This window comes from Etheostoma spectabile, chromosome 1 (assembly GCF_008692095.1).
Source record: "Etheostoma spectabile isolate EspeVRDwgs_2016 chromosome 1, UIUC_Espe_1.0, whole genome shotgun sequence".
Lineage (NCBI taxonomy): Eukaryota > Metazoa > Chordata > Actinopteri > Perciformes > Percidae > Etheostoma > Etheostoma spectabile.
In genome coordinates, this window is record NC_045733.1 from 3,344,850 (window position 1) to 3,359,827 (window position 14,978).

General features: G+C 37.0%; 1 protein-coding gene across 1 annotated transcript in view; it reads left to right on the forward strand.

Moving 5' to 3' along the window:
• LOC116703903 (CUB and sushi domain-containing protein 1) overlaps positions 1–14,978 on the forward strand; it is a 199,153-nt gene that overhangs the window by 30,313 nt on the left and 153,862 nt on the right. Inside the window, exons 6-9 of the mRNA XM_032539380.1 lie at positions 8,020–8,123; positions 8,573–8,685; positions 12,446–12,628; positions 12,859–13,044. Coding sequence (XP_032395271.1) covers positions 8,020–8,123; positions 8,573–8,685; positions 12,446–12,628; positions 12,859–13,044 — 586 coding nt within the window. The remainder of the gene's footprint in view (positions 1–8,019; positions 8,124–8,572; positions 8,686–12,445; positions 12,629–12,858; positions 13,045–14,978) is intronic.

Genomic DNA, 14,978 nt, shown 5'->3' on the forward strand with positions numbered 1-14,978 from the left:
GGTTCCAGTGACAAGACTAAAGTGATCTGTGTGTTTTGTCGTTGTGAACTGAGCTATCATCGCAGCACGTCCAGTATGAAATACCACTTGATAGCCAAGCTCACAGCTGATGCAAATCCTTCGCCCCCTCGTCAGAGTATTTTTTCCACCCTTTTATTGATGGACAGTGTTACATTGTGTGAGAGATTATTTGCTCCAAGAGAGAATGTTAGTGTGAAATTGAACATTTGGCTATATGCTAATGTTGTTTTCAATAAAATAACATTTGCACAAAGCAAGCAGATCCAGTTTTCCATGTTGATAAGAGCATTAAAATGAGAAAAAATAATGGGACAAAAGGAAGTCAAGCGACATTTATAAAATGTGCGTTTCATTGCGAGTAAACTATGACATTAATACGATTAATCGCGATTAAATATTTGAATTGTTAGATTAGCACTGTTAATTATCTTAACTATTATTTATTGTTTTCATTAAAATAACTATTGACTATTAATTAAGTTTATTTAATTAACAATTAACCATTAATTAGTAATGGTTATTCAAAAGTGTTACCATATATTTTAGAGCTGTAATGTAAAACATTATGGAATAAAGCATCTGCTAAAATTCAGAAACTTCTCAACCCACAGTCTGTTGTCAGGTAGTTTTCTGCTGTATCACAGAACTGTCACACAGCTGTTGCTGTTTATTTTGCTAAACTGTCCGGCCAACAGTCCAGCACTCAAAGGTGCTATAACACCTTGACGAGGGAGTTAGTTTACCAGACAGCAGCTATTTGCTTTCTTTCCACTTAAAACAGAGGTGACCTCGGGGTAGGACTGCAACACATAAACATGGCACATCTGGGTACTCTCAGGGTACAGCCAACAGGCTAGCATCCTCACCAGTCTATTTTTATATTGACAGATACCTAATTTGTCTCCCTTGGAAACTCACTTGTCATAGCATATAACACTATTACACAATAACCAGGCTAAATAACATTGACATATAAACCCAAGATGTAGCAATCGCCACAAATGCTGCACCCTCTACTGTGTATTGAAACAATTTTATTACAGTGCAGATATAATAACCTGGGAAATGAGTCTCTTGTTGCCAGATCAAGTAATTCAGTTTTTCCTTCTTTCTTTCTTTTTTTGTCACACAGTCTAAAGTCATTCAGGTCAGGTAGACTGTTAATGGGTAATTAATCTATTAGTGCTGTGGTTGCCCGGTCATCTGTCTAGGTCTCTCTCTGGCCTCTGGTCAGTGCATAGTTGAACAGACCCTGGCCCTTGAGACCCTAAAAAACAATAAACACATAAAGAAAAGCAATGAATGGATGTCTTAGGCCCTTATACACAGAGCAGCAAATTTAAGCCTCAATTTATTTATTTCAGGCTGGCAATAAACCATGGGAACCCCTCACATAATAATTAGTAAAACAGACAAAACGTGTGAAACAGTCTATCAGCTAAGCTGGCCTTACAGCAACTGTAAACTACAAGTTAATAGCCTTGTCTAGTGGAATGCATGGGACTGTAGCTTTGGACTTGGACCTCAGCTGCAGCAGTTACCTCTGTGTGCTGGTCAATTGTGTTGTAGAAGCTCTGCTGATGTAAATTAATTGAACTTAGATAAGAAACCACAAGCAGTGGCTTGTTCTGCAACCTGCTGCGGTGTTTGCCCAGCTGCACGGTGTGTATCCATTATGACATTAACTGTTGTAGCGAGATGCAGCGCATTGTAAATAGGATTTATAACGCTTTCTTAAGCTGCAATGAGCAGAAAAGTGCTTCTAAAATTCTGATTAGATTGTCGATTAAATGCTCTAAAGAAACGAAGTCTAGAATGCAAAAAAGAAATTTGATAATTAATGTAGACTCATGAATAATTGAAAATAACTGATTAACTTTTTGAAAATAACTTTCCCAGGCATGAAAGGTTTGCTGGTGATGGTGTCCTTAAGCAGGGTTTCAGGTTATTCTATACTCATTTATTTGACTCACAGGCTAAAAGTAATCTATTAAAAAAAGGCCCTAAACTGCCATTGTGGCAGATCACCAATAAATAGGTTTGCAAGACATAAAGACTCAATATTGTATTTGCAACATTATATCAAATATGCAATATTTTGTTTATTTTGTGGAGTGCTGCGTCCCGTCTGTTGGCTGTGTGGCTTAGTTGTGTTTGATTTATAGCCCGCTTGAAATGCTATAATGATCTTGTTTCATTGGCCAGTACTGTGCCACTTGCACATGTCAGTGCACATCAGCACACAGGTCCACTACATGACAAACCCTGTGGAGCGTACCACGTGTGTGCATTTTTCATCAGAGTGACAGAGTAAGTGAAGAAATTGATACAGACAACAAAATGGAACAAATCAGAGAAGTGAAAGAAAAGCATCCTGTTCTCTTTATTTATTTATTTTATACTGACCAACCAGTAAAACATGTCCTGTTCTGGAGACATGGTCGTTATTTATTTATTCATGTTGGACCAGTCCAAAATGACTGTCAGTTGAAATAAACCTTGTGTTGTAAGAAAACTTGTTAAATTTGTTAAGAATCCATTTTTATGCGTTTTCCTGTAACTTTTGTAATTTTACATATGTGTAAAATATCAATATTCATAATCTATATCATAATATCACAGTTTGTCAATATTGTGCTACCCTACCAATGACTTACCTTAGCTGCATAATCTCAGCAAAGGACTTCTCATACACTCTGCTTTCAAGACAGCTGTTCCCTTTCTGTACTACTTCTGACAAGGGGTCACCTCAGTGCATAGTTTAAACGTTTTTCAACAGTTTATTTTTGACTCAGGGTAGAAATTAAAAAGCTTCAGTGGGCACACTATTTATGTAAAAAAAACACCTCACTTAAACCTTTTTTCCCATTGGGCCTGTAGGGGAATTGAGTTTGTCAACTCTGAACCCATCCCTGTTAAGACCCTGTATAGCACTGCAATTTTTAAGTTATTTTTAATATTATTATTATTATTATTATTATTATTATTATTATTATTATTATTATTTGTTGTGGTCATTGGTATGGCTCTATCAGTGTGGACATGAAGTGACTAAAGGAATGAAACAAGTGTTCTATCAAGAAGAATAACATCTCTTGTCAGTCTAGCTTCCTCAGTGTTTGACCATCCAGGTCTATAACTTGAATAGTTTAAATTATTTTATCTGTCATGTCAGCTGGGGGTGCCAACTCATAACGTGCAGTCTATGCTTAGACGTTTGGGCCTCTACTGTGAATGGATTGTATTCATCCAACACACACACATACATGCACACACACACACACACACACACACACACACACACACACACACACACACACACACACACACACACCGACAACTTTTAATTCAAGTGAGTCAAACTATAAAAGTGCTATTTTGTTGTAAAATAATATGCAAGCACAATATCATGTCATGCCTCAAAAGCTGTACTACTGTAGGTAAATGCCTTAACTTTATTCAAAAGACATTTCCTTTTGCAATAATTGCTACATTTACAGTGGGTTAGTTAAAAGTTCGATCAAATCCAGATTGAAAATATTGACTGGTTTGAGTTCTTGTGTGATGTGAGGAAAATAGGCTGTTTGTTGTATATTTGTTGAGTGCAATGATAATAAGGAGGCTGGCGTTACTGCCACCAAGATTGAAATGTAACTTATACCCATGTGCACTACCCTTGGCAGGGGTCACCTCAGCTTATTCTGTAGTTGAAATGGCTGACTGAACGTAATTCATTAGGCGTTAGCAGTGTTGACATTTTAACAGGGCCCAAATCAAATCTTGTTTTTAAGGAAATCTAGGGCTGCGTGACAGCATAGTAAGTATGGTAGGCAGGGTACCCTCTGACCAAAGGACGCAATTGCAAATAACCATGCAGAGAAGCATCTGACCTGCTGAAGTGCTCTCGAGCAGAACAATGAAAACCTTTACCAGCCTGTCTGTATCTAAGGCTGCTGTGACAAAGAAATTATTATTATTTTTTTTTTTAAACTACATAGATAGATAGTTAGATAGATAGATAGATGCATGTAGATTGGTTTATGGATTTATATTCATGTGACAATTTCTTCCCGCTCTTTCTGCTTGGCAGTGACTCAGCACTGCTCCAGCCTCAACAAAGGAATTCAAGAACTAGTCCACCCAATTACGGCTGTGTGTTCTCTTGCACTAATTTGATGTAAGGTCAAAACAGCAAGGGCAAGATTGGCAAGCATAGTGTAGTTTTCAATTTACATTTTTTTTTCTGGGGCAATAGAAGGGGCATCTCAGGGTGGGCAATTAGTTCTATTATCGCCCTGCTAAAGATAAACTGATTGGGTACAGTGTGCACTGTGTTACATGTTTATAAGGCTGACACTGACCAGCAAAAGTACTGAATATCTTAGATGGTTTGAGATGTGAATCAGAGTAGGACAAGGTTTACTATCAGTTTCTCACCAGGCTATGATCGTGCCCTGTTGAGACCCTAAAATTCACGGCACTACAACTTTACTGGCTGACTGACTGAAGGTATTTCACTGTAGGTTTGGGTGGCACAGTACTCTTTAGAATGTTTAATGGCATATTGAGCTGCTCTTAGCTGCTCAGCTGCTTGCTAATGACCTCAAAGTGTTAACGCTTCACTTATCCCTTCAAAGAGCATCCACCTTTAAACAGAAACACTGCTTTCTCCTGTACCGTCCAATTTGAACATCAGAAACTCTCTTCAAAAATACTAGTAAGTATTGCAGGAACTCATAAATGTGTTGGAATCAAAAGAAAATATACAGAGCTGTAGTCATCAAACTGAAGGCAAATTGTGTGTACTGTCAACACTGTTTAGTTGAAGGCCTAGATTACACTTTCTGTCCTGTTTTCTTTCTTTTGTGGTTTGATTCTTTTCTTCCTTTCTTTGTATTCTCTTTTTTGCTTTAGAAAATAAAGAAGCTAATCTAATGCAGTTTGGGGTTGCAGGCTGTTCCTAATTTCTTTCTAAATGGGCCCATTTGGATCTATTGAACAGCGCTGAGCTTCTTGCTAATGACCTTAGTGTGATAACGCTTCAGTTCCTTCCTTTAAGTCTGCTGCTACTATGTAATCTGCCTTGACTGTCTAGACACACACACATACACAAACTTATAAATAAAGACGGAAACATGTGGGCACAGAACCATAGCCAAACTGCACTCACACTTACAGTGAAACAGGCGTGCCAAAACATGATTGTACTTCAGCTTTAAAGATAGATGCACCTAAGAACCACCTCCTATACACATACAAACACTCACAGGGGCAAAAACATGCACGGATGGGCATATCGTCTGTTTCTGACTGTGTTCTGCTTCATTTCCTTTCTTTATGATAACAATTTGCTGCTGCTGTACAATCTTAACAACAGCCTTCACTGCACCCACACAAACATAGATACAGCCTCCAACAACAACACCTGATCTTTTATTGTCCTTGGTTTCATCGTTATGTTTCATGTGCCTTATTGAAATAGTCATTCATGTTTGCAGTTATGAGATGGGGCCACAGAGATGCAACATTACAACTACAGTGCTGGTGACTGTCATGTACAAACCAAGGATGGACAGTTTTGTTTTTGTAGTGGTATTGAGGAATAAGGACCACACCATTTTTTTTAGCTGTTAAGTTTGCTACAGCTGACTAACTAATTAGCTATGACCTACAAACTGAAATTAGCAGTACAGCTTTATAAGTTTCCCCTTTTGGGTACTGATTTGAAATGATGTAATTTACAAGCACAATGTTTAGGCTGTAGCAGAAAGAAATCATGCGTTTGTCTCAGCTTGACTTGACAAATTTTGTGTATGCCTGTAAATGTGTATTTCTGTGCATACAGTATGTAATTACCTATTGGCAGTATTAAAGTAGTTATCAAACCAATAGTTTGAATGATGTTTGACAACCAAGAAATGGTTTCTGTATCCCCCTTAATATCAGTTGATGTGATTAAATACTGTGTCCTCAAAAGAATATAGTCAACATCTGAAGAGTTTGACAGGGCTGATGATGTATCTTTAAAAATTGACAGAAACAAATGTGTTCTTATGAACCTTCAGATAGAGGTGAAAATATGAATCAAGAACACATCAACAAATAAAGTACAATGGTTTATTAATGCTCCCTGTGATTTGTTAGCAAGGAGTTAATACCTCACAATGTTGTTTTGCATCTTTCTCCCATTATTTCTAGCCATTTGGAAAGACTTACTGTAACATTGCCAGAGGCTACAACATTCATATAATAATATAGTAAAATGCTTTCTACAAGTATGAGTCTCATATTTATTCAGCTGCATTTTTTTTTCTCTTAAATATTAGGTTGTTTGCCTGTCAGTTTGCATGGTTTTAGACTGTGTGTGTGCGTATGTGATGCGTATGATACTTTCAGACATGTATGAATACAGGGTTAGCTATGCTAAGGTGATTCTGCATGTTGAAATCGTTTTTACATCCTTACCATGTAAGGTTTTTCTTCACTGTAGTCTGTAGTTGCCATGTAATGAATTCTAAACCAACATCACATGTTCATTGTTTTATGTTAGTCCTATAATACACCAGAAACTCACTGATTGAGACCAGCTTATTTCTCTTAGAGGTTTTTGGAAAACAGCTGAAATCTGTCATCTCCCATTCTGTCAGGGAAATGATCTGCAGCTAATAAATAATGGACGGGCAGAAAATAATAGAAAACCATTTTTACGGCATTTTAGAGCGCAAAGTAGATTGATGATCCAGTGCTGTGAGCATGCAACTACAGCCATGTGCGTGCCTGCAAGTAAGGCATTAAATACCTAATTTCTCAGTGTTCAACAGCAGAAGGGTGTGTTTGCAGTGTGCAGTGTGCATAGCTCCCAGAAGTGATTTGTGTAACTATAAATGTAAAGGAGGATGCTGCTAAATAAAAGCAATGGAGCTTTTAGTTTTAGAGTTTTGTTCTTTCTCTCTGCTCCCGTTCATTAAAGATGGATTATTTTGAAATATCAATATGTCAAATGAATTGTTGTACCAACCTTTGGCATGGCAGCTTTAATTAAAGCTATAGTGCCTCGTTTCTGTCGCCATGTTCATTATTTAAAAAATCGTTGCACACTATAGGTTTAAATAAGATAAAGACACTGGTTGTCTCTCTCAGGGGGGTTTTATCGTTAGTACTCGCACGTTTTAGAACAAAATATTTCCTTCCACATTCAAAGTCTCCTGCTACAATTTAAACACTGCTCCATCCTCCATCAACTTTTTTGCTCTTTCAAGTAATTATTTTTAAATAATCAGATACATTGTGTGATTTCCCCATTGCATGATTTAATTCACATTCTGGCACATCAGGGGTCTGCCAGAATTCCTAGCTTTGATGATGCTATCAGTTTCTTCAGTTCTAAATACATTTTTTATGTTGATTTTGCAAATGCACATTTAACAACCTATTGAAAAATATAGTACTATAGAGACTGTTAGTGCAGCAATGTTTTACTCATGAAGGTAATTGTGAAGAAATAAAAAACTAAAGGGCTGGCATAATAGAAGCATGCTTCGCATTTTCTGCTCTAAAAAGATTTTCCTCTTTGCTGTAATTTAATATGACTTAATGGCATGAAGTCAGACTTAATTACAGTTGTCATAAGGTTGGCCGAGGCTGCCAGTGTATCCAAAAAATTATCTTTTTTTGTTTACAGAATGCTACTATTAATTTATTGTTATTAACATGCAGCCTCTAACATCATATAGCACTTTCATTACTCAAGATGCAGTATTTTGCAAAACAAAACGCCCATTTCAATACTAAGCTTTTACACTTCTCCAGCAATATAATCATTATTTTCTATTGCTGGATTTTATTTGGGGGGGAGGGGGGAGGGGGAAGCATGATACCATCCCTGCATGAATTGATAATAAATCCCTCACTTTTTTCTTTTTCTTTTTGAATTTGTCTCTATTCTCACCTTTCCTCATTATCTGTGTTCATAACATGTTTTCTCATTTTGTTTTTTAGGTGATAAAGCTGTCATTTGAAGAGTTTGACCTGGAAAGAGGATATGACACACTAACTGTAGGAGATGGAGGGAAGATAGGAGACACTCGGCGGGTACTCTATGTGTAAGCACTACTTATGTGTTCTGGCTTATAATATAGTAATATTGACATGCAACAGTATAGAACAAGTTAATGGGGGCAATTGGAGACACAACACATGGACGCTATTGTGCAGCTACACACTATATATATTGGATTGTTTTATCAATTTACAATGTTTTGGTGTAATTATTGTACACTCAACTACATGGAAAAACAAGGAATGGACTTTTCTTTTTACAGTGTGCGTACAATGATATACACCAATCCTTGAATAGTCCATTTAAGCATTATGCCATTTTAGATTTGTATATAATAAAAAATGTAAAATGTAATAATAAATAATAAATAAATAAATAATAAAAATGTAAAAATAAAGTCTCTTTAAGTCGAAAGTAGAAAGTGATAAACCAGTAAAGCTTATTAAAAGTTTGTGTTAATGTGCATGTATTTGTGTGGATGTGTGTGTTTAGACTTACTGGTTCCAGTGTCCCTGACCTCATCGTTAGCCTGTCCAATCAAATGTGGCTCCACCTACAGTCAGATGATACAATTGGCTCTGCGGGGTTCAAGGCAGTCTATGAAGGTATGCTTTTCTTTGCAATGAATGTAACAACAATAACTTTTTATTGTTTCTCTTTGTTTCTGAAACACATACTCTCTCTCTCTATCTCTCTTTCTCTCTCACACACACACACACACACACACACACACACACACACACACACACACACACACACACACAGATATATACGCTCACATAATGGAGTGTGAAAGTCATTGCGTTGCTGACGGGCTTATTCAATAGTGAACACAACTGTTTATCCTTGTGTAAACATGTGAGTGTGTGTGCGGCGGCGCATTTCCTGAAGGTAATAAATTAATTATGAGTCAATCAGCTGATCGTTTTGCTTGGTTATTTTTCATATTATAGCAAAGCTGACACTGATAGAGATATAAAGATTATATCATAGTGAGTGAAGGTGAGAGGGAGAGATATAGTTGTACCTCTAAATACTTATTATTTAGAACAATCCATTTTTTTATTATTTATATATTTGATTACGTACTGCATTTCACCATGCCAATGCAGCTCCTTAAATTGAATTGAACTAAATGGAAGTGAACTAAATTGAATTCACTTGAGACAAAGAGTGAGACAGGTAGAGTGGGAGAGTGGTAATTTGATAAACATGAAGACAGAGGAAGAGGGACAACAAGAAATTGACGGAGTGGGACAGAAGGAGACAAAATGACAAATTGAGTAAGTAGAAATAAACTGCATCAAAGAGATTGAGGGAGTGTGAGAGAGGAGGTGAGCGTGAGAGGTATGAAGGTTGTGCTCTTGGTTCTGCTTAGCTATGTTTGATTCAATGATGTTGCTGACACTGTTGTCCTGGGTCAGTTACTGCTCAAAGGAATTGACACAGTACATTGTAGCCACAGAAACTGCATACAACTTCAAAAAACATTTTAAGGTGACAATACATATGACAACATCCACATGTACATTTGTATGTGAGAAAGAATGAAAAGAAGAAACAAAGGGTAGTTAATAACCTCTAGATGATCTTGTAGTTTCAGTTTAGCAGGCTAGCAGAACAACCGCCTGTGGTGTGTTTTGTGTGTGCGTCCTTGCATGTATATATGTAATGCTGTCACATCATATAATGTTACACAGTTTGATCAGTGTTACCCCCTGAGAGTTCTTGGGTTTTCAGCCCTTCAGAAAAACCCAACACGTGTGTGTGTGTGTGTGTGTGTGTGTGTGTGTGTAGCTGTGCTGTAGTTGCTTTTGAATGATGTCATATTACACTTGTCAATCACTGTGCATTTTTGTGTGTTCATATTGGGAGAAAAAAAAACAGTGAGTTAATATCTCAAACACACACTCCCCATTATAATAATTGAAGCTTTCAGTAATATGCTGCTGCCAAATTTTCAGTGTAATGGCAATTGGTTGTCTAAAGAGTAACGATGTACATAATGTACTTCATTTTTTCTTCATCAAGGTACTGAAAATTAGCATTGAATGTCTTTAAGATTATTTTGCATAATTAGCAGGATCAGTGAGATTGTTACTTTATAACACAGTATAATGCAGTATAATGATTGCTGTTTGACCGCTCATATTCAGGTTTTACACAAGCAGTTTACACCTTCTGGATACAAAAGTGATGATAGCATAACTTTATCATAACAGCTTTACAGACTGTAATTTGTTTATTGTTATTGATTACCTACATAAAGCAGTTTCCATTCTCTTCATGTATGTATTCATAATGTACTTGCATGAAGTGAAACCAAATGTGGTTGTAATCTAAACCTTTATTTGTTTGTGTGTGTGTGTGTGTGTGTGTGTGTGTGGTGTGTGTGTGTGTGTGTGTGTGTGTGTGTGTGTTCCCTGCTCAGAAAAATGGTCGGCAGTAATGCAGTTTGTTTGTCAAAATGTGTTTGCTAAATGTAGATCCCTAAAGTACAGTATTCATCTGTACATACATATATTTGTTCTTCCTTTTACTTAATATCATTTGAATACATGTATGTTCCATCTTTTATTGTTTTATTTTCTATTCTCAATTTTGTATTCTCAATTTTGTAGCTTTTTGTATAATGAATGGCTTTTGGACAGGAAAAGGAATGAAATGTAAAATGTTGTATTGAGTTGTAAATTCTGTAAGCTTTGAAAGAAAGGAAAAAATGACAGAAAAAAATTAATTGCTAACTAAGAAAAGACAAAATAGTGAGCGAAAGAACCACTTCCCACCATATTTAGACTTACCAAGGGCTCAAGATTGGTGATATTCATCCTAACCCATCAACTATGTGACAGCTAGCTCTAGGTCACACACACATGCCCCCCACTTCTTTGAGTATTCTATTTATGTGGGTGTCCTTACATCCCAACAAATAGTAAAAGTGTATAAACACACACACACACGCACGCATGCACACACATGCACGTAGATAGACACACACAAACACACACACACACATGCACGCACATAGACACACACACAAACACACACACACACACGCACGCACATAGACACACACAAACACACACACACACACACACACACATGCACGCGCATACACACATGCATGCACATAAACACACAAACGCACGCACGCACGCACACACCACACACACACACACACACACACACACACACACACACACACACACACACACACACACACACACACACACACATTTCTCACCTTTATATGTATTTGCCCAAAGCAAATCCAGGAGCATGTGTTACAAGCTGACAGACGTCTGGTAGAATTTCAAACTGGATGTCAGAGCAGTGGATAAAACCACACTACCATAATGGGAAAAGGTATTAAAAAAAGACTGACACGATAAATAGAGTATGATTGCAGGTGCTAATGTGACACTCATGCCAATAAAGCACAGTGTATTGAATCAGATTGAAAGAGTGGGAGCAATAAGAAAACAATTGAGCAGAATGGGACAGAAGGACAATTTGAAAGGACTAGCTGAAACAAAAAGGGAAAGATAAAGAAAGAAGGGGAAAAATAGCATTCGTGTTTGGGAAGCAGTCATATATTATACAATGTAAATTTACCTCCTGCTGGTTTCCAAACAAGACTACGCATGGATCAGTGTGTGTGTGTTTCCATCTTCATGTGTGCCTCCACAATTTGTTTTGCCTTTGACAATTAAAGCTGAATTACACTATAATTACACTGATGACAATTAGCTGTTAGAAGGGAATCAAAAAAATCAATTTGACATAGGTTGTATTTCTTAACAAAGCAATGTAAAATAATAGACTTGGCATGTTCACCCTTTTGCCTCTCCATACAGATGTAATCATGTTCCTGCTGGTCCTTTTTTTAAGAATCGTCAGTTCTTACCGTCAACCTGTTGACAACCAGAACTGCTGCCAGCTGTCTCCCAAAGAAATTAGCTTTTGCATACGTTTTAAGTATGGTCTTTGTGTTCAGACAGCATAAGTAGAGGCTGTTCACAGGCAGCAGACTCATTCAATGATACACCAACTTTACTTTTAACCGTAGTCACAAGTCTGAAAAAGCTTGTAAAAAGTCATAGCTTAGTGACAAAGTTTTTAAATTTGCAACTTGGACAGCCAGCAATGTTTGTGAGAAGGAGCATAGCTACATTAATACAAATACCACATACTAAATGTTCAGCTTTTACTCAGCGTTATCTAAACATCATGTAAGCATGTAATTGCTATTTAACCCCACCTCACAAGCAAAATCAGAGGCAACCCCTTATCTGAATGTCACTATGTCACATTTTGACATTAATTATCATCGTATAAACATGGCCTGTGTCGGTGTCATTACAGAGATCGAACGGGGAGGCTGTGGAGATCCTGGGGTGCCAGCATTTGGTCGCCGTAGTGGTAATCGCTTTCAGCATGGTGACGTGTTGACCTTCTTTTGCCAGTCGGCATTTGAACTAGTGGGAGAGAGGACCATCACATGCCAGCACAATAACCAGTGGTCTGGCAATAAGCCCAGTTGTATTTGTAAGTACACATATTTTTACATATTTATACAAACATATTTAGGTCTGTTTTAAATATATTCCCGTAATTCTTTTTCATCCTAATTTTGCATGATCCTTTTTTTTCTTTCTTACCTACTCTATCTACTGTATGTATTTGAGTTTGTCTTTTTTCTGGCATTCTTACCTAATAAAAGGGCAATTTAACCTTTTTCCTTCCTGCCTTTCTTCCTTTGTCCTCTCTGTTTGTAGTCTCCTGTTTCTTCAACTTTACGGCTCCATCAGGGACTATATTGTCCCCAAACTACCCAGAGGAGTATGGGAACAACCTGAACTGTGTGTGGTTGATTATCTCTGAACCGGGCAGCCGCATTCATCTTCTCTTCTCTGACTTTGACCTGGAGCCACAGTTTGACTGGTTGGTGATCAAAGATGAAGGTAAATGGGTCCTAATACATCATCATATTTTTAAAAGCTTAGTTCCTAAAGTAACGCCTCAGAATATATAAATTTGTAATTTCTGCCACATGGATGTGCATGCATATTCAACTGAAATGGTAAAAATGGTTATATAATTTTTTTTGGGGGGGGGGCTTGTCTGTAACAAGCAGGTAAAGAGAAGTTCTGATTGGATTTGGTTGATGAATGACAAGCTGGCAAACTGGAGAGATAGTTGTCATGCTTTATTTTATTGTACACTTTTCCACTACACAGAGAGATATTAGATTACTGTTCCCTATTGAAATGTATTGATTTAAACTGAATCAAGTAAAGTCAAGGTTTGACTGGCTGGTCAGTTAAAATGAAGTTGTGTTTAATTGGCTGGCTGTAAAACTGTCCGTCTGCAGGGATGTTTTTCTGGAGCAGCGTTTTGAAAATTAGGGGGCAAATAGTGTTGTTGCACTGGGCAAACTAATTTGAAATTAAAGTTGCCACTTCAAAGTCTTCCAGTTTGTTCTGCTTGGTGCTTGGTGGTAGATCACTGTTGTCACATGGACACCACACTGTTTGTCTTCTTTTCAGAAATTAAGACAAAGTCTAAAAGACCTCTGTAAACTTCATTGTAAGATTGAGAAAGTTAGGTTAGGTAAAGGTAAGATCAGTATTCACAAATACTGTATGGCATCAAATGAATAGTTACTAATTAGTGTTTATAAGGTAAACTACTGCCTAATTTAAAACTGCTTTTCAGAATCACACTGAATATATTTATGAACCATTTTGAATACAACTCAGCATTACAACGGTACTTCAATTTTAAATAGTTGATAAAAATGTAGATTTAGGACGTTGTTTAATAGGCAGTAATAAGCACTTAGATAACCAGATTACTTTTCAAGTGTTGTTTATTCATCATTGCTAATATGCAATGATGACTAATGGCATTGTCTTATATTCTGTCCTTGTGTCACACTTTCAAATGTAAAACATTTAAATCCTTATCAACAATTTTGCCCACAGTCTTCTGTTATGCCTTTGCAAAATGCATTCGTAAAAAAGTAAATGCTTTACTCCAGAAGGAAAATAAATCTGTACCTTAAAGCAATAAGATAAACGTTTCTCCATTGGTTTGGCTAATTTCTTGAAAACAGAAATTACATTCTCAAAACTCTAAGATTATTTGACAAAACAGTTTTACAGTTCAGCACAACACTATGGCTCACTTGCAAAAGTTCATATCTCTCCCAAAACTGTTCGCTGATGCTTCAAAACTGAATTCCTTTCCCATATAAAGAGTCAGTGCCACAAAAATGGCAAAGATACTTCTCAATTGCTTAGGCTCATTTCTTGAAACAGACCGGAAGTTCTCAACACTCTTGGTGCTTTTGCCAAAATAACCTGGATGGTTCAGCACAACAGCATAACCTGCAATAGCTCATATCTCTCCCAAAACAGTTCACTCATGTGTCAAAAATGAATTGCTTTCTAACTTAAATAGTCAGTGCCCCCAAAATGCTTAGTCCCTTTGGCATTGTGTAAGCACTGCAAGTCAAAATCTTAGATGTTTTCTCACTATGGCAGAGGACCATTGAATTATCCCTCATGTCCACCTTTCAGTCTTAACCCAGACCTTTGTTGACAATGGTTACTGTACTGTTTTTTGTCTAGCTAACAAAATACAATTGTGTATAAAAGTGAAAAAAACAATAGGATTTTAGGGTAAGAAAAGCCTCCAAGGTTTGACATCACACATTGCACTCATACTGCCAAGGAAATTGTAACCATTTTTATTCACACACAAAGTAACTTCCATACATCAGAGTAAAAAGAAAATGTACACAGCATAATATACTGTTATATAAACACACAAACAAAAACTAAGGACAATTATCTGTACCTTACAGGGCTGTAAATAAAGCTGGAGTTTCACA